The 19,805-nt window shown below is 48.7% G+C and overlaps 1 protein-coding gene and 1 non-coding gene across 2 annotated transcripts; both read right to left on the minus strand.

Annotated features, from left to right (window-relative positions):
• Positions 1–665: 665 nt before the first annotated feature.
• Positions 666–14,134, minus strand: RS1 (retinoschisin 1). The gene is made up of 6 exons (XM_059466856.1): positions 14,023–14,134; positions 5,488–5,513; positions 5,065–5,170; positions 2,300–2,441; positions 1,922–2,117; positions 666–818 (listed from the first exon to the last, which is right to left on the minus strand). Exons 1-6 carry the CDS (start codon positions 14,132–14,134, stop codon positions 666–668), a joined length of 735 nt encoding a protein of 244 aa, XP_059322839.1.
• A 4,580-nt stretch (positions 14,135–18,714) lies between these two features.
• On the minus strand, positions 18,715–18,787 carry TRNAV-UAC (transfer RNA valine (anticodon UAC)). The gene has a single exon. It is a non-coding gene; the product is annotated as a tRNA-Val (tRNA).
• Positions 18,788–19,805: the final 1,018 nt, after the last annotated feature.

A 19,805-nucleotide genomic window follows, 5' to 3' on the forward strand; every position in this document is an offset into this window, starting at 1 on the left:
ACCCCAAATTCCTTGGGTGCTAAACATCCAGTGGAGATTGGGCCATGGAGTTCAAAGAGTTAAGAAGAGTGAGTCCCAGTATCTGTGCCCAAACCTCCACAGGGAGCAAAGTGCTGGGGTCCCCAAGATGTGGCAGCACAAAAACAGAGAGAATACAGAGAGGGTTTGTCCAGCTGGTGCTCAAGGCACTGATGTCTGTCCCAAAACCAGGCACAGCCTCTCAAGCCAGAGAGTTCCTGATACAGGCAAACATGAGGTGATTTGAGAGTGGGGGCCCTCATAGCAGGGATAGGCCAGGTGAGGCCCCAGCACCATCTCAGAGATGAGGGTAAGATGTCTGTCCTGGCATACAACAACACATCCCAAAGAGAATCCAAGCTCTGCCTGAGGATCTCACCTGCATGTATTCACAGCACATTGTGCTGATCATTTCCTTAGCCAGCCTAACACCCAGGGCCAGAATTTCACAGGATCCAAGCCAGGCCCGAACCTTCCCCTTCCCCAGTGCGTGTCCCACAACGCCCATCAGCTCTATCACCAGGCAGGGTGTTAAGTTACATTTTATTCAAGACAGCCCTTCCCTTGCAGGCTGGGTGTTCACACACAGGAGCGGGAAGGGCAGGGCAGGGCAGGCAGACCCCCCGGAGCCCCCGGCTGGCCGGCGCTCAGCCGCACTTGCCCAGGCACTCGAGGAGCTCCATGCGGATGGCGATGCGCACGTGCCAGCCCAGCGGGATCAGGCGGATGTAGCGCGCCACGATGGGCGGCCGCAGCAGGTTCTGCACCGAGGACGAGCGGTCCGAGTTGCCATAGAAAACCTGTCAAGGGACGGGTGGGTGGTTAGGGGGCTGGAAATCCTGCCCCGTGACTTTGGGGTGCCTGTGCAGAGCAGAGGAGGAGGAGGCTCCTTCACCTCCACCCTCAAAAACAGAAGAATTTAAAAATAGACAGATGTGGACAGTTTTGTCACACTGATTCAGTTTTCTTAGTAGGCCATTTTCCCCCATCAGTCCTGCACTTTTTACAGTTAGGCCAGAAAATCTCACCCCATTTTCATCCCATTCTTTCTCATTTGTCTTCCTGTACCATCGCACTACTTGCTTGGAGTGAGCATGATTGACTTCAACTCTTTGGAGTTCATGAGCCAGGCTCCTGCACAAGCCATTATAGACAAAAAAATGTATGTGAGGGCCCTTTCCCCATTCCTTGGCCTGGATGTCACATCTGCTGCCATGACCTGTTTTTTGTCTGTTTTTGCGGAAAGCTCAGCATCTCCCCTGGCTGCAGGAACTTCAGCAAAGCCAGCAGAGCTTCCTATGCTAGAACAGGGCCATTCCCATAGATGGGCACTGGGAGGCAACAGCTGTGGCATCCACCAGCCCAGCAGGACTGCACAGGCATCAGAGGCAACTCTGTAATATCTCCCAATGCATTTTTTTGTTTCATGTCAACCAGTAAGAAATGCAGCATGAGAATGGTTTGGTGGGATATGACTTGACTAGTTGCAGATTTTGTCTGAGGGGTTTTTCTGCTCCAGGATGACACACATTGCCTGGACGCAGCAATAAAGGAAATCCCCGTGCAGTGCCAAAGCATGGCTGGGCCACAGCTGAGCATGGGGTTTTATCATGGAGTTGCTGCCTCCTCTGCAATGCCAGTTAATGCCTCTGAGCTTAATCTGAACTCCAGTATGATCATTACCAAACACAAATAATGTATTTTGTCCTTTTGCACTGGTCAGCATGACACACACTCACCTCAGGGGGAATGGCCCCTCTCTGTGCTGCTCCTTGATACAAAGTGAACACTGAGACGCACCCTGCTCCCACAGGATCCCCCTTTTGATGCACCTTCCTCTGAGACCTGTTGTCACCAAGCTTGCCACCCTTCCACCCGTGGCCAAAGAGCCAAGGTCACTGACCCGGTTGTTCCCGGTCTGGTCCTTGTAGTAGACCCAGTTGAGGTTCTCGTCAGTGCGGTACTGCACACTGTACTTGGTCATCCACTCATCAGCGTCACAGCGCCCTTGGGTCAGGATCCCTGAAATCACCTTCACCTCCTTCAGGTCGATCTGCAGCCACTGTGCAGTGTCCTGGTACTTGGAGAGCCACGCACACCTGGGGGGACACGCACCCTGCTCTGTCCTCCACCGTGCCCTCCCAGGCAGAGCCTCATGCCCCACACGGCCAGGGCTCCCCGGCCCCACAGCCCCACACGGCCAGGGCTCCCCAGCCCCACACGGCCAGGGCTCCCCAGCCCCACAGCCCCAGGACCCCTCGGGGGGCAGTTCTGAGCTCACCCAAAGCCTTGGCCATTGAGGCGGGCCTTGTTGGCTGTCCAGGAGGAGTACCAGCCTGTGTACTGCTCGGGGTTGGAGCAGCTGATCTGGTCTGGGGTGACAGCACCAGACTCAAAGCCCAGGGGCTTGTGGTAGGGACACTCTGCAGAACAAGGGAAAAACACGTGAGGGACAGTAGGGGCTCTGTTTTCTGTGTGTGCTTGCACACATATTGTGAACACCTCCTGGGGCTTATTGCTCTCTCTTCTCCCTCATTAGAATGCTGGGAATGCTCCCATCTTAGACCACAACCTGCCCTGGGGCCATAGGATCTTCATTTCTAACCTTCACTTGCATTAATTTCTAACTCTTCTTTCTCTCTCAAACTTACTAGACTTGTTCTGACTGCAACATTTTGGGGGAAAGGTTTTATTCAGATTTTGCAGTCTGAATCTCCCTCTTGCAAGCATGTGGAAGAAGAGCCTGACTGGTTGCATCAACCTGGATCCAACCTCCAGGCCATCAGCTTTTTGCCTTTATTAATGCTGGGCACTTTTTTTCTTGCTGGGCTTTACCTCCTTCTGCCCCTCCAATGACTGTCTTGATTTACAGGTCTACTTGCATGGCAAAATTGCTGAGCCAGCTCAGTTCATCCCTCCAGAAGCACCCTCAGATCTGTACTTTGCATCTGGAGGTGGCCTTGCCTTGTGGAAAACTTGCAGGTGCTCTGGTGCCAGCAAGGTGTCATGCTCAGCCCTGCTGAGGGATCATCCCTGGCTCAGGAATTTCTATCTCAGCATTTGACTGCAGATCTTCAGGCTAACAATCCTGCCCCTACAACTGTCTTCTGCAATAGTGAGAAATTCAACATGACTACCACTGGCTGCAAAACTACTGGAGAAAGAAATACTCTCTCCTCATTAAAACCTTCTGTGGTCGGACACCACACAGTGCTGTGGCAGGCAAGACTTTAGTAAGGCTGAGCACTTGCATGCTACCTGGACCTAGCTGCAGTGTTTTTTGTTATGATCTTTTTTTTTATGAGATCAGGTTATCATTGTGTATCAAGATACACAAAATGAAGGCACTCAATTGTCACATAGGGACTGCCTAGGCAAACATCTATATCATGGGCAGCATTTTCTGATTTTGCAGCCTGTGGAGCCTCTGGAGTCCCCTGAAGTAATTCTGCCCCATTCTCCAGTTTAGCATAGTCTGTTGCATGGATCTCAGCAAAAAGGAGCAAGCAAAGCTCTGTGCAGTTCACTTGTGCGTGAGAGGTTTCCTTGCCTTACCAGTGCCTGAACAACCACTGTGGTGCCCTGTGCCAAAGCCAATCAACATGTGGGGAGCATCAGTGGGTGCCCAGAGCCCAGCATGACTGTGGCCTCCCCATTGCCACTCCCCAGCACTGCAGCCATGCGGTCAATGTCTCATTAGCAAGCTCTACCAGGTCAATATTGCATGCATCAATAGCTCATTAACATATCTTGCTCAGTTGGAACCTCATTAAAATGTTTTTCCCCATGAAAACATATAGCCACTGTGCCACCTTCCTCCAGGCATGGAAACATCATGCTTTCCCACCATGTTAAAAGCCTTGCTCCCCTTGTGCAAGAGGATGGCCCATGTGTTTACTACTCGTCAGGCTTATCTCGAACACCACCCAGCTTTACTTTTAGCAACACTAATCCACAGACCACACAACTGTAATGCAATTAGCAGGTCACCTTCTGCTGAGTCTGTTTGTGCCATGCACAGGGACCTGCCAAAACAGATGCCTGGTGCATGCCCAGCCAAAGCAGCTGAACCACTGACCACTGTTACTGCCAAGCCAGAGAAAAGTCATGCAGTGTTTGCAAGGCTGGCTGCTCCCTTTGGCCATACCAGAGGCTGCTCTGCAAACTGTCTTGGGGCAGCAGAGAATGCCAGGCCACACCACACTGGCTGGGCTGTGCAAGGGGAATGCAAAGCCCCTCTCTGGGGACAGCAACAGCTGGAAGTTACAGAGGAAATGTTCCTCATTCAGGAAAACAAGAGAAATGCCTTCATTATTCAGCTACATAATGCTAATGTGAGAAACACCCCCTCACACCTGGCCTGGCCAACAAACCCAGCTCAGCTCCTCTCCCATATGTTCCTTGGCCATGAACAGATCAACCAAACCTGCCACCTTCCCTTCCCTTCCCTTCCCTTCCCTTCCCTTCCCTTCCCTTCCCTTCCCTTCCCTTCCCTTCCCTTCCCTTCCCTTCCCTTCCCTTCCCTTCCCTTCCCTTCCCTTCCCTTCCCTTCCCTTCCCTTCCCTTCCCTTCCCTTCCCTTCCCTTCCCTTCCCTTCCCTTCCCTTCCCTTCCCTTCCCTTCCCTTCCCTTTTAAAAATATGCTGCAAAGAAGGAATAAACTGTTTTTCTTGATCCCTGGAGAGTCTAGAAGATTTCACAGGCTAAACTGCAGCACAGGAGAATGAACCTACATGGCACAAAAGGTTTCCTACAGCAAATCCTACACACGGCAGTAGCTGCCCCAGCCAGCTTCTGGAAGCACCAGCACCAAGGGCTCCAGAGGGAGAAAGACAAATGCCCGCTGTCCCTGGTCAGCACGGGCCAGCCTAGGTGACCTCCCAAGGCCCAGGCACAGGGGTGCCTCTGCCTGGTGGTGCAGGGTTGCCCCCTCAGCTCACAGTGCTTCAGTTCCACCAGCTGGATTGGAAGGTGCCAGCTCTGCAGTGCCAGGTGCAAGGGGAAGCTGCTGAGGGCGCCAAGCACAGCTGCAGGGTCCCTGTGTTACCTGGCATGCACTCCAAGCCGTTACTCCCGCTGGACCACACCGAGTTGGGGCCTCCTTGGCAGTCGCATTTGCAAGCCTTGCTGTGCCACAGCTCCAGTCTCTCATCCTAAAGGAAAGGTAAAAAAACAAGTAATAAATCTACACAGTCATCAACAATAGTGTCACAAGGCCAAATCTGAATTCTGAACCTTAGACAAATGCTTGTGCCTGTCTGGAGTGCTGCACCTTGTCTAAGACTCTTTCCTGTTGCCAGCTCAACACAAAGCACAGAACAACCTGGATCCCCTTGGCTTCAGAGGTCAGAGCATGTGCCTGAACTTGGAGGCCCAGCTGCCAACTCTGCTTCTGCCCCAAGGCACCAGGGCTGGGCAGTGTCACACCCCCAGCATTTACCTGGCAGCTGAACTATCCAGAGAGACTTACCTCTCCTGGGGAGAGGGCCATCACAGCTGGGGAGTGGGCGTGGGGGGAAGAAGAAAGAGAGAGATCAGAAACAAAGATGCTGTAAGCAAACATCAGGAAATACAATCAACATTTACTCCTGAGATGGAGACAAATAAACAGAGGAAGGACTGATGAATCTACCACATTTCCCCAAGCTGATTGCCAGGAGAAGGCAAGAGAACATGGGCAGGAGCAGGGCCCTGCATGTGCTCATGTCTGTGCTACTCCTCCATAGGGTTTTCCTTCAGATGCCTTTGGCATCTTCTCTTCCTGATCAGTTACACCTGAATCACCCTGAGGCAGACACATGGACCCCTCTGCTTTACAGCTAATTTTGCTTATATCCATTTTTCTGTCTTTCTGCTCCACACTTTCCCTGTCACATTTTCCCCTTTAAATGTTTAAGCTGATGAGCTTCAAGGGTCAAATCCTAGCCTGGTGTCACTGCAGATCCCACATGTCTTTGGAGGAGATAGGATATCTCACAAGGTGCTGGTCTGAGATCATTCCCTCTGGATGTGATAGAGAAAAAAGAAATGTAAATACGCCTTCATAATCTGTCTTACAGACAAGACTACCTTTTTTGCTTTGCTGGGAAAACCAGTAATTGTGGCTGTGGAGGAAGAGACTGCTATTTTTGTAACATCTGACCTGTTTTATCTCCTGCCTCTTACTGAGCAATGGCTTTTTTATGAGGCTTTTTCCTTACTGAAAAGGCTCTTCTTGCTTCACTTCAGTGAAGTCCAAAGCAGAGTATGTTAATAGCTTTTAGACTGGTAGAGTATTTCCCAAACAGCTATGAAAATAAAATAATTTTAAAAAATAATCCCATGAGTGCTGATAACTCATCAACACAAATCAAATGTCAAACATCAGGTTTTCAGAGATGTAGGGAATCTACAAGCTAGTAAGGAAAAAGTGATTGAGCAGGTAAAAGCTTGCATACAGGAGCCATGAGAAACCTGCCATCTCCAGAAGTACTGTGAATACAAAAAGACGACTTTTTTCACCAAATGAATTAGACTCTGAATTATTCACTGAAATCTAGTTATGATTTATTCATTCATACACTGTCACTTTGCTGAGCCTAGGAAGCTGCAGCTAATGCTGGGAATTTACGTCCTACATTGCTATAGCAAGTTTCATCTCAAAAGACTCACAAACACAGAGCAATTATAATCAGCTGAAATATAAACTATATACAAAGCTTGGTTTATTACTGAAATGCAACTGCTCCTTGGGTGTGAAAATCAGTCTAAATGTAACAAGAGTCTAAAAGAAAGACCTTTAAAAGCAAAATTATACATTTTTAAAAATTTCTTTCTCTAACACAGGGATGGTCTCCTGTGCTTCAGTGTCCCAGAGTAGCATTTCTGGCATCAGGAACTTACCACATTAACCCATGGCACTGCTCTGGCAGAAGAAGCAAATATTAGTCTACAATAAAAATTGTGGCTTCCAGTCGGGCCCAAGAAGGAGGCAGGGATCACCCAGAGCCCAGCATGCTCAGGAGGAAAACATGCTTGTACATCTCCAGACATCTTGGAAAGCATAGGCTGGGGGCCCCACACAGCACTGCACTGCACCTGTCCCAGCACAAATGTTACCCAGCCAAGCCCTGGGACTCCACTGAGCAATCAGAACACCAAGGCAGAGGGGCAGATCCAGAGCCACACCTGTGCTGTGCCACATGGGGCAAAGAGGTTTGACTTAAACCTGTGTGAAGGTGATTTAATTTAATGCTGTCTGTCAATTCAAGAGAAACCAGCATTTTATCACTTATCAAAACTGGGCCATATTTGCCAATAAAGTAATGCAGTGCCTGCCTCTCCTGCCTGCTCTGTGCTGTTGGATGCCAGTGCAGGAGAGCCATTGGTACCTGGGGCATGAGATCCAGGCTGGCAGGTGCCTCTCCTGCCCCCTGGCCCACAGAGGGGTGTCCTTTCCAAGCAGGACAGGGGCCCTGCTCCAGGAGCACCAGCTGCAAGGGCTTCCTCACCCTGACATCTGGGAAGGCTGCCCAGCCATCACAGCCTGCTGTGCTCCCATTGCCCAGCAATCCCTGACTCACAGGGCTACAGGCTCAGCTCCTTCCATCTGCTTAACTACTTGATTTTCATCTTTAGAAGACTGGTTTTTGAGGAGAAAACTTTTGTGGGATTTTTGGTTTTTCTTATGGTGGTTTAATGAACTTTAGCCTGGAAAAGGGGTTGGAAAAGGCTTCTTCAGGATCACAGATTCCAGCCATTATCCTAAGGAAGCTATGTTCCATGACTGGTGTTGTGAGGGCTGTTCTTAAGCACTACATGCTAGGGTGGGGAAAGGGGATGTGAGTTACCAGGATGGTGTAGGATATTGCTGTGTGACCATACTGAGCCCTTCAATGGCCTCCTGAGTCCCTCCCTTTGAGAGCCAAGATCAAAACTGAATATGCCATTGACACATGCAGCTGGAAACTCAACAGCTGTGAGTGAAACAACGGGCACAAATGGAATAGACTTCAGGTGGGTGAGTGTATGGCAGCATCAATTCAAGCACCCAGAATAAATCCTCCTCCCCAGGTGACCCAGCCTTTTGTGGGTGCCTGCACTCAGTCAGGGGTGCCTGTTCCTGGACTATGAGAGTGGCTTTGAGGGCTTTTAGCCTCATCTGCTGGGGGACACCACTGCAAATCAAGCCAGGGTATGAATTTCAAGCACAAAAGCCCCTTTTTTCAATGCAATGAAAAACTTTTTCCAATGTTTTATTGGGTTGATCCCACAACACACAGCAGTGCAAAGGCAGTGCCAAGGCACAGGTGCTGGCGTGCTGCCCCTCTGGCTGTCCCAGCCTCCTCCACTCCTCACTGCATAACTTGCTGATTTAAACCCCACAAACAGGAGTTCCGCTTTTCCTTTTTCAGCTAGGAGAGGTGAACTGCTAAGGGCTCACCTCCAAAGGGGCTCAGCCATCCAACCACGGTACAGGGGAGCAGCAGGCTTGGCATGGGGTGAGCATAGCAGTGGATGGCCAAATGCCCTGCCTGGGCAGTGCAGCCTGACAACCCCTGGCCTTGGGAGAGGAGGGCAAATGAAAGATGCCCTTGCCTGCAGTTGGCCACAAAACATAGTAATTGATATATTGGTGTGTTTACAGCTGTGACAGGCCCTGTCCTACAAAGGAAATGAAGAGGAAAGCTGGCTGCCAATAGTCTAAAAATGTGATGGGCAGTGTGCTTTTATAGCAAGCATGTTTGCCTTCAAGGAAGGTTACAAAGATAATTGGTGATTGTAGGTCAGACAGAACCAATTGCTGCAATTCAAGGGAGAGTCATAAGGCCTGCACAGCCGCCAGGGGCTGTTGTTTTAAAAGCACAGGACTGACAAAAACCCCAAAACATTAAAAAGGAAAGAGCTCTATTTACTGCCCCCCAGGACCTTCAGCAAACCATCAGTTCAGTGAAATAAATTATTATCTGTGTTTGTGTGAGGCAGAGAGATATGATGTGCCTTTCCCCTCCCTTCATCCCACCCTGCAGTGCGGTGTGTCCAGAGCACTGCCATGCCCAAATGCTGTCCCACATCACAGGATTTGGGGACCAGGGCTTGGGACAAGATCCAGGGCATGATTTTGTGCCAGGAAACCTGTGCTGGTGAGGCTGGGCTGGAGCCCAGGTCCTGAGATGTCTCCACTTGGCACCTGCTGCTGAGCAGGATGAAGGGGAATGATACTCCAGGAACTGGTCCAGGTTTGGGACACAGAGAAAAGGGCTGCAGAGGTGGCCCTGGGGTGCCAGGATGGGGTTTCCTCAGGTGGAAGTGGGATAAAGCAGCAGCCACAGCTTAAGGCTACTGGGGAAAAGAGGCAATCAATAGCAAGGAAACCCAGCTGCTGGCATTTCAATGACAGGAACAGGTAACTGTGTTTCTCAGAAAAATTGTAATCATTAGGAATGCGGTTAAACAAGAGAAAGACAGGAGGAAGATAAGTGTGGGCAGAAGTAACACTGCCAAAGGCTGTGTTCAATACAGTAACTCTGAGGAATCACATTCACTATCCTGACCATAAAGTCAGAGAAGCAAGTAATCTTTTAGTGTAGGAATTAATGACAGGTATACAAGCATGAGAAAGCACAGTATAAATATGAAAAAAAAAAAAAGAAATAAAACAATAGAAATATAACACAGAATAAATGTCAGTCATTCAATTTACTGGAATAAGTTCACACAAACTTATCATTACAGGAAAAGTATGTGGAAAATGTTAAATCTCTTTATTTATTTACTTTATTATATAGATGTCCTAGAAGCTTCAGCTGGAAAATAGTTGAAATTTTGTCTCATCTCTGTAAGCAACATCTCAGTTTAACAGTGCTCAGAGAGGTAAAATTATTGCTCTCCTCCCAGCAGAGAGCTATGTCCCCATGATGTAGCAGTGCTTTCTGGGCACAATGGCTCCTTTTGCACAGATAGTCACCTGCTTCCCTTCTGCACCTCTGGGTTATAGGGTAGAGGAAAGGAAAATCTCTTAAACCCCCCAGAAAAATAAGGCTGGAGCCCCAGAATAGCCCCAAAAAGTCACAAAAATGAAAGGCATGGCTGGAATGGGTGGCACTGGCTTTATCATGCTTTCTGAAAGGTCTTCCTTTCCCTGAGCACCGCATTAGACAGCATCAGGAGCAGAGTTAGGTAACAGCCTGTAAGCAATAAGAGGGTCGAAACACTGGAAAAAGCATTGCAGCGCCTCTGTGCCCATCGGGTGCTCATTTGTACCTTGCTGTATTATTAACCGAGGCTATTTTTACATCCCAGCCCTGAAAATCGTGCCAGGCGGCTGAGGTGACTCACATCAGGTTGCACCAGCCTCCATAAAAAGGAGCATTTGGGGAAGCTGCCACATTCGTGGTGTTCTCCCCATCGCTCCTCGCCGCTGTGCCAGGGGCAGTGGGGCCCCTGCTGCAGCTGTGGCCGGTCCCCAGGTCCCCTCGGCAAGCAGAGCCCCCCTGCCCACAACGCGCTTTGTGATTGCTTTTGTTGATTCGCCCCGGGGCTTTTTCCATGGCCACGCTGGGCAGGCCCACGGGACCTGTGAGAGATGTGCAAACAGCGCCTTTATCTCTAACAGGCTTTAAATGGCCCGCGGGAGCTGTGCCAGCAGGCAGGGACCGTCGGGACACCCACACGTCTGTGTCCACCCACAGACACCGGCAGGCAGGGACCGTCGGGACACCCACACGTCTGTGTCCACCCACAGACACCGGCAGGCAGGGACCGTCGGGACACCCACACGTCTGTGTCCACCCACAGACACCGGCAGGCAGGCTGGCCGGGGCGCAGACAGCGCAGTGCCCACACAGGCACTCCGGCACCTAGAGCCGCGCTGGGCCGAATGCTCGGCCTGATCGACACCCGCACACACCGAGCCCTGATCCCTGCTGGGCTCGGCAGCCCGCACACACCGAGCCCTGATCCCTGCTGGGCTCCAACACCCGCACACACCGAGCCCGGATCCCTGCTAGGCTCCAATACCCCGCACACACCGAGCCCTGATCCCTGCAGGGCTCCAATACCCCGCACACACCGAGCCCTGATCCCTGCTGATCGCCGGCAGGCCCAGACACAGCCACAAACCCAGGGCACGAGGACATCAGCCTGCAGAGGGGAAGTCTCATTCTTTGCGTAAAGCTTCTTTCTCAGGCTTTAAATCGGCTATTTCTTTCCTCCTTCATTTTGCGGGGATTCTTCACTCTTGTATTATTTTAATTTCCCTTTCATTTCCTTTATCTGAATGATTTTCATTAGGTTTTCCTTTTCATTTATTTTTATTGCGGTTCATTTAATATTTACAGGTATTTATTTGAAGGCAATAAAAACATATTTAAGTAATCACAATTACACCTATTTAATTCATATTAATTTCCATTTTCCCGTAATGCTTCCACTATTTTTTTATTGTGACAATATTTGAAAAAAGCTAAATTTTTTTTTTTTTAGTCTACCTTTCCTCTCTTTTTTCTTAAGAGATGTATAATTAATTATCTTTTATCCCCAAAGTGTTCCTTAGAAATGTTCAGCATTTTCTGGCCTTATTGACATGTTTGTTCCTTCCTGCTTGGAACTACTCAGAACATTGCCTGCCCAGTAATTTCATAAGATGCATTGATTACGCCAAGGGGCAGCTCTACTAAAAACGTTATTTACATCTAAATGTAAAAATGTTATTTACATCCAAATGATCAAAAAAACATGTTTGAGCCTTTAAATTTTTTTTTTGGGGGGGGAGGGAGAGAGGAAGAAAGATTCTTGTTTTGGTTTTGGATTTTTTTTTTTTCAAAGATACAAAAACCAGTTGTGAAAAAAGATAAATTCCCTCTCCTGAATTGCTGAGGTGTGCTTGTTCTGCAGGTGTAGGGAGCACGGGTGGATGGATGGATGGATGGATGGATGGATGGATGGATGGATGGATGGTGGATGGATGGATGGATGGATGGATGGATGGATGGATGGTGGATGGATGGATGGATGGATGGATGGATGGATGGATGGATGGTGGATGGATGGATGGATGGATGGATGAATGGATGGATGGGTGGATGGATGGTGGATGGATGGATGGTGGATGGATGGATGGTGGATGGATGGATGAATGGATGGATGGATGGATGGATGGATGGATGGATGGATGGATGAATGGATGGATGGGTGGATGGATGGTGGATGGATGGATGGATGGATGGATGGATGGATGGATGGATGGATGAATGGATGGATGGGTGGATGGATGGTGGATGGATGGATGGTGGATGGAGCAGCGTGGGGCGGGCGCCTGCAGCTGCCGCAGGAGCCTCCTGCTGCACCCACCATATGCTGCTGCTGCTGCTGCTCTGCTCTGCTGTGTCCCCAGCGAACACAAGCCCAGGCGAGGCGCGGGTGCTCCTCTAAGCCACTTGCTCTGCCAGGGAAAATCAGCTAAGCAGCTTATCATGGCATCAGCGCACGTAGCTCCGAGCGCTGACCCGGCGGCACCTCTTTGCTGGGAGAGCCAGGGTGTGAGGGGCTCCTGGGGTGCTCTTTTTAGCCATGAGAGGACACTTAGACAGCGGAGCAGGGAAAATCAGTAAATTAAGAAATACCACAAATTAAGAAAATAAATTAAATACCAAAGGAGTGATGCCTAGAAAGTGATCTTGCAAGTTATTTTTCACTGTAGGCTTTCCAAAAATATCCTGATGTGTGGGTGTCTGTTAAAAGCAAGCTGTGTCTGGAATTCAGAGCAAGGTATATGAACTTATTCCAAGGACTAATTGCAGTTATGCCACCCATAGGGAAAAAAATGCTGGAGTCTGTGTAAAAACACTTTTCCTAGAAGCTCAGGCACCAGTACCTTCCCAAGTGAAACAAAGGAGAGTGGCGAGATAAGGTACGAGGAGAACGTACAAATATTTGCTGGGAGATCAAAAGAAAGACCTATTAATTAGGCAGAGCTGGGTACTGCCAAACATAACAAGATGAAATGAAGGCATGGCAAGTTGAGGAGCACTCATTTTCCTACCCATGAAATTTGGTAGAGCAAAATATTCAACAGAAACACAGAAAGAGAGAAAAAAACAGACATACCAAAACACTGGGAATTCAACACCCACATGAGACATGGGCTGTCTGATTAATCTGTTCCTCACCCTGACAGATCATACTTGATTCACACATTCATGTCAGTAGACACTGCCCACCACTTACCAAGAGCAGCCCTTACCGTCATTTAAGGAAAAAGTAGCTTTGCCATTGGCTTTGATGAAGCCAGAAATTTAAATATGAACCAGGAAATTATCTCCTTGTTCTCCACAGCTGGGTGAATTAAAATGGAAGGAGGTATCACCCTAAATTCTCTGTCTCCTTCTAGCTCCCCCTTACCTACTTTTGTTGCTATTTTTCTGAAAAATCAATATGAGAATACCTCAAAATTGACAAATACCTTTCCCATTTTCTAGACTTATGAATTGCTTTTTGTTCTAAAAGTATCTTTGGACATCTTTTTGAGGCCAAAATACCTTAAAAGGCCTTAAAATGGGCAATCTTCATCAGCAATGTCTTGCTGCTAGAGAAAATGATCAGTTTTTGATTAATCAAGAGTTTTGATTAATGAAGGACCAGTCTTTCATGTTATACTGTACCTCATTTTTCAAATCAGCATTATTATTTACACACTGGCTCAGCTGCACTACAATTTTCTTTGCAAATTCATATTTTGACAAATTATATGGCAAATTTTTTACACTGCAATTATTTTTTTGAAACAGAGTTTTACTACTGAATATTCATAGAGCTGTAAGAATGCTGCTCACTCATGTACATAAATTACACATCTCCTCCACATTTTGCCTTTCCCCGAATTATTATGTTTCCATGAGAATGCAGAGAATGGTTTGCTCTGTACCCCACAGCTCCTGGCAGAAGAAAGCGTGGCTGAAACAAGAAATACAACAAGAAATACAAAGAGGGATATTTGAAAGGGCCTCTCAGGAGGCAAAGTGCATACCTTTGTACCAGAAAAGAAGAGACAGCAGGACGCTCCCCATCTTGAACTGCATCTTTCCTTCCTCTGTTGTGAATAGCTCCTTAGTGCACTGCTTGGCTTGATGGGAAGGCATGAGATTAACTTAAGCGTTGCCTAAGCACCTTACTCCCCTCCATTCCCATGGTTTTATCAAGCACCACCAAGCCAACCACACAACTGTTACTGTCAAACCCCATCCTAGAGGCTGTGCCATCTGCAATGGTTTTTAAAAGGCAACAAGTACTGAGGTACTGACAGTCTGAGTGTGAATCTGATTGTACATGCAGACATGTATGTCCAAATAAACCAGGATATACCTATGTATCAACCACATATACACCCTACAGAAATGCAGATGCCTAATGCTCAGAGAAGATGTATAGTATATATTGTCTATTGTATATATACATGTATTTATTATCTTCCACTCCAGTTATTTACCTCTACACTAGCAATGTCTTTCCTAGCAATAGCTGTGTGTAGAAATCTGCCTTGGCCTTACTGCTCTTCCAGTCACCTAATTGCATGGGGCTGAAAACTGCAATTTGTAAATCAAACAAAAATAGTGGTTTTCAGTTGTTTACTTGCTAGGCTGCAAAAATCTCTAACCAAAAATGTAAACCTCTCTTTGCTAACATTTCTACTTACAGTATTCTTTCAACCAGCCTACACCAAAGATTCGATTTTAGAATGACTGATTCAAGATAAAAACAGACTGCTAGTGATTCCAGTGGATCTTGCACCTGTTCCTCCAATCTCTGTTGATTATATGAAATTAGCAGTGAATTTTTAATGGAGGTTTTTGAAAGCAATTGCTTCAGAAGCAGCTTGCTTTGTTGCAAGAGATCTCAGATTATATGCACTGGGAATAGATTAAGGCACTGCTTAGATCACATAGGTTGCAGTTGAGTTAAACCCGTCATGTCTCTACTCTTCTGGTTTATATTAATTTAAAAATGCTATGCAAACAAAGATGCTGGCTTTTCAAAAACAGTCTCCTGGGCAGAATTCACTTCACTTGCCTTTGGATATCCTGGAATTTGGAATTGGAATTTGGAATGCCCTGTACATTTGTTGTCAGGTACAGCATCCCATTGCAGTCTCGCCTCCAGCATCAGCACACCCCAGACTCACCAGGGTATGTGACATGGATGGGAGGAGTCTCCTGCCAAGGATCTCACTGCTTTGCTCAGCCTCAAGGAGTTTAACCTCCTCAGCCCAACACTTTTCCCACTTTACCCTTCCTCCATGGAGAGGAGGGTTGCCACAGACAGACCCCTGTGGCACAGACATGGCCACAGGCACAGACATGGCCTGGGCCAGCTCACCCCAAACACTGGGGGAGAATCAATGTAGGGCAAAGCAGTTCATCTCAGGCTCCAGGAAGGATGTCATTTTTCTAAGGGCATGGGACTGCTCCTGAGTTTTTGCCAGAGGCCTCCTGTACATAAGCTGTTCCTGTCCTGGGGCCCAACATTGAGACCCAGCAGAAGGTCCAGCCAGGAATTAAAGAAATATGAGACCCACTGAGGGTACAAGGGCAGGCTCTGGGCATCTGATGCAGTACAGCAAGTCACTTCAGGCTCTACACAGTATCCTTTATATTGTTGAGTCTAAAATGGGCTGCCACAGAGACAGAGATTTTCAGAGCTGCTGAAGACACTCAGATATCCATTCCCTCTCTGCACTGATGAGCAGTTGGTGTCTGAATCTCGTGGGTTTGAAAATCCCAGCTTAAAAATCCCTAAATACCTTCATCCACATATCTCTTGGAAAACCAGATCTGAGCTTCAGCCTCTCACCTTATGGTCTCATAAGGACAGGTCACACAGAAGGAGAGCTACTCACACAAAGAGAAATCACCTACCATGTTTTAAAGAAAAGCCAAACCACATTCTTTCCTATTATCACATGCAGTTTTAAATCAGCTTGGATTATGGTCAACCCCACCCTTGAAATACATTTTGATTTTGTGTAAGAAATACACAGTAGCTCAGGGAACGTGTTCAGAAACAGCACAGCTCTTATCAAAGAACATTCCGTCCAAAGGGATACTCTTAAGACTGGTGGCTGCCCACTTGTAAAGCTCCCTCCACACAGAAGGAAAGGCAGCTTTTGTTTTAAAAAAAGGTCTATAGCATTCAAAAAACCAAACTGTTTCACATGAAGATTAGAAGAGCATTTAAATTAAAGTCTCTGTATAAACAGTATGAAGTTCAGACAGTCAGTGTCTAATGGTGTTGATAGTCCTTCATTTTAATAACTATAAACAGCAAAACCATGCTGCCACTGCAGCAGCATTGCTAAATGAATCATGTAGTTAATTCCTAGCAAGCACAGAAATATTTTCAGGTACAGAAGGCAGAAAAAGTTTAATGGCCAGTACATAACATAGTACCAGAAATGGCTACATTTGCCCTTAGTCTGGCATTGATTACAGAACAAAACCGAAACTAGTACAAATGGCCCAAATTAAGACAGTTTGGTAACATTCCCACTGCTATGTAAAATGGGAACTTTCTGGACAGGTTCACTCTTTTGTCCATACATCTTCTCCAGCTCTAGCCCATGTCCCATTGGCCCTGAGACATTTTGCTATGTTTGCATAGTCCTCAGAAATCTTGGTGTGTTTTCCTCTGCCAGATTTTGGGAAAAAACACGGAGATCACGCTGCACCATGGAGATGCTTTTAGTCTGACTGTCAGCAAGTGTGTGTGATCTCAGAGGGGAATCAGGAGGCAAAAGTACTCGTGTGTGAGAGAGAAGTGGAACTCCACATAGCCGTGTCACGTTTCTCCCCAAGGCAGAGTGCCAGACGGCTCAGTCGGAGCAGCACGCACAGATCCATGAGTCTGGAAGCTGAACACACACAATGAGCAGTGTCTCGGCAAAAAATGTGTGACTGGCACACTTTTGTTTTAGCACAGTAAGGGAACACACAAAACACACATTTGTATGTGTGTGTGAACTACGGACATCTCTCGGAAGCAGGACACTGATATGCAGAGAGGGCAGGACTGTTGAGATTTCAGAATCTGAGTCAGGAGCTGAATCCCCTTCACATGGATGGAGCTGCAGTGGTCTACACACACTAAAGACATGGCTCTCAGAATAAAACATTCCTTTTACAAATCTGAAGCATAAGCTTAAGTTATCTACTGAAAAGAAGACTGTTTCCTAAATGTAAGAAAACATGAGGCAGATAATTACCCAGTGCTGACCACCAGGCCCATTCCCTGTATGCATTGGGAGGTGCTGTGGCTGTCCTGGCAAGGTAGGCACCATGGAATCACCATCCCTATTAGATGGGATGTACCTACACCAAAGGCTTGCCTATCCTACATCAGGAGAAGCCTAGCTATGTCTGCCTCAGCTTTGAGCCTGCATCCTGGAAGCAGCCAGTGTGTGGAAGACAGTTTACCCCAGAGGGGGGACCACATTGCTTTGGCTTCACCGCCTGTGGGCTGTGCACACACTGCTAAGCAAAGAGGCAGAGGAAAGCCAGACCTGTGTACTTCTGCACTTTCAGGTTGTGGGATGCACAGGCCCTTAGCATCAGTATGACGTTAATGTTACAACTTTAGCCTGCTGCTTTCCACACAAAAAAGCTTTTGCAACCCAGCGCTTGGATGCAATCCTTGCATTGGTCTGCAATCTCTAACTGCAGCTTGCCCATGCCCCAGAGTGTTTGTTTAGTGAGAACAAGCACTGACAAAGGTTAATAGTTTTCTCCATACGATGATGATTAAGGTAAGTTTCTTAATAAGTCTCTGATTAAAGTAAGTTAAGCCAATTTTTTTCTCTTTAATCTTTAAGATAGGTAAATCACACCCTCCCACTCTGATCCTTCAAAGATACTCAGGAGCTGATTCCAGGTCAGTGGAGCTCAGGGACTCTTCTCCTCCTGCAGAGATGTTCTTAGCCCCAGCACTTGATAGGTCTCCCACGCACGGACAGATGCTCTGCCAGCACCCATGCCCAGAGGTTACCCTTTTCTAAAGCTTTGCACGTACAAAATGAGACTACATGTTATAATTTAAACTGCTCCGAGGCAAGCTGAGATGGCTCTTTCTTTCCCAGTTAATAAAAACGATATGCACAGTGCAGGGGAAAACAAGGATGGAGTTAACTGTGCTCGCTAGATCTGTTCTGTGAAAACCGCCGGCCTCTCCCCAGCGCTTAAACACGTCTCCAAACACAGAAATGAAAGGACCAGGGTTCCAGTGAGTCCCGGTGAGACCCCTTGGGGACCCATGGGGCTGCAGACTTCGCCACTGCCTTTGTCCCTCGCCGCTTGGGAGCAGGCACAGGCTGCTGCTTCCCCCACTGCCTCTGCTCCCTGTGCTCTCCTCGGGTGCCCCTCCGAGGGATCATGGTCCGGTGTGGGGATTCCCCTCCCGCTCTGGCAGGGAAAGGCTCCTCTGGCAGGCGGGCGTTCCCTGCCAAGGCTGCAGTCTACGGAAGGGATCCTGTGTGGCCGGGCTTCCCTGGAGGCGCCTCTCTGCTCCCCTGGAAGCTGCTCCTCCTCTGCCGCACGCACGGCCCGCGCCCTCTTTAACTGCTTATGAGGTTCCCCATCTTGTGGAGGAAACAGCTAAACCGAAACTCACCGCGTTAAAAGAAGTTACGAAAAGCCCAGAATGAGGCAAGAGAAAATAACTTGTTTTCGGGCGCTGGTTCCACTGGGGCTCGAACCCAGGACCTTCTGCGTGTAAAGCAGACGTGATAACCACTACACTATGGAACCGCCACGTACATTATGGCTCACAGTACTGCCCCTATCGACGACATTCTGGGCACACCTTCCCTGGCTGATGACGCAAGTCTGGTATTTTTTCTTTAATTGCTGGTTGATTTAAAACAAATGTAGAAGCTAAAAATTACCCTAATGCTATGTAGCTACAGAGAGTGACGGGGGTGAATCAGGTCCCGGTAAGGCTCCAGTGCCGCTGCGTGTTGGGGGCAGCGGCGGGCCCTGCTCTGCCCGGCCGCACAGGGCGGTCAGGAGCAGGTAACGACCCTGGGGCGTGCGGGCCACGCTTCAGGCAGCGCTCCCTTCCCCGGCATGTATTCGGCACACGCATACCGAACGTGTTCGCTAAATATTTGCCTTCAGTGCGTGCTCCCAACGCCATTGCCACCAGCCCCGCTTCGGGAAGGGCTGGCAGCCTTCCTGCGCATCCCGCGGCTCCTGGCATTTGCTCAGCTGCTCTGCTCACCCTGAGTTGGGCTGGATTGTCACGTCAGGTTGGCCCAAGTGCGGGAAGGGCGGCCTGAGCTCCGGGAGAGCTGCAGCAACACCGCGGCTGCTCCGGGGGAGCCGGGCTGCGGGGATTTCCTCTAAACTGGCCATGGGAAGCGCCTCGCTGCCTGCTGCGGGGCGCTCCAGCTCTCTTCTGAAGGGGGAGGGACGTGTAGCTGATTTCCTCGGCACACGAGGCTGTTTAAAACACAAAAGGCAGCGAGAGGCAGGGGCGCCCGGCTCTTTCCAATCCCCCGGAGAGGACGGAGAGTTTTCCCCCGTGTGTGGCCGCCCGGGGGCGGCTCCCGCCGCAGCCCGCGCCGCCGGCAGGGGGCACCCCACGCTCGCCCACCGCACCAGGCCCCGCTCGGGCCCGGGGCCTGTGCTGGAAATGCCTCCGTGAGGGCGTGTTTGGGTATCCATCCATCATCCATCCATCATCCATCCATCATCCATCCATGGACCTTCTTGTCACCCCTCACACCCCACAATAATCGCCGTCTTCCCTCTGTTATGTTTCACC

The sequence above is a fragment of the Ammospiza nelsoni genome, chromosome 2 (genome assembly GCF_027579445.1).
Source record: "Ammospiza nelsoni isolate bAmmNel1 chromosome 2, bAmmNel1.pri, whole genome shotgun sequence".
Lineage (NCBI taxonomy): Eukaryota > Metazoa > Chordata > Aves > Passeriformes > Passerellidae > Ammospiza > Ammospiza nelsoni.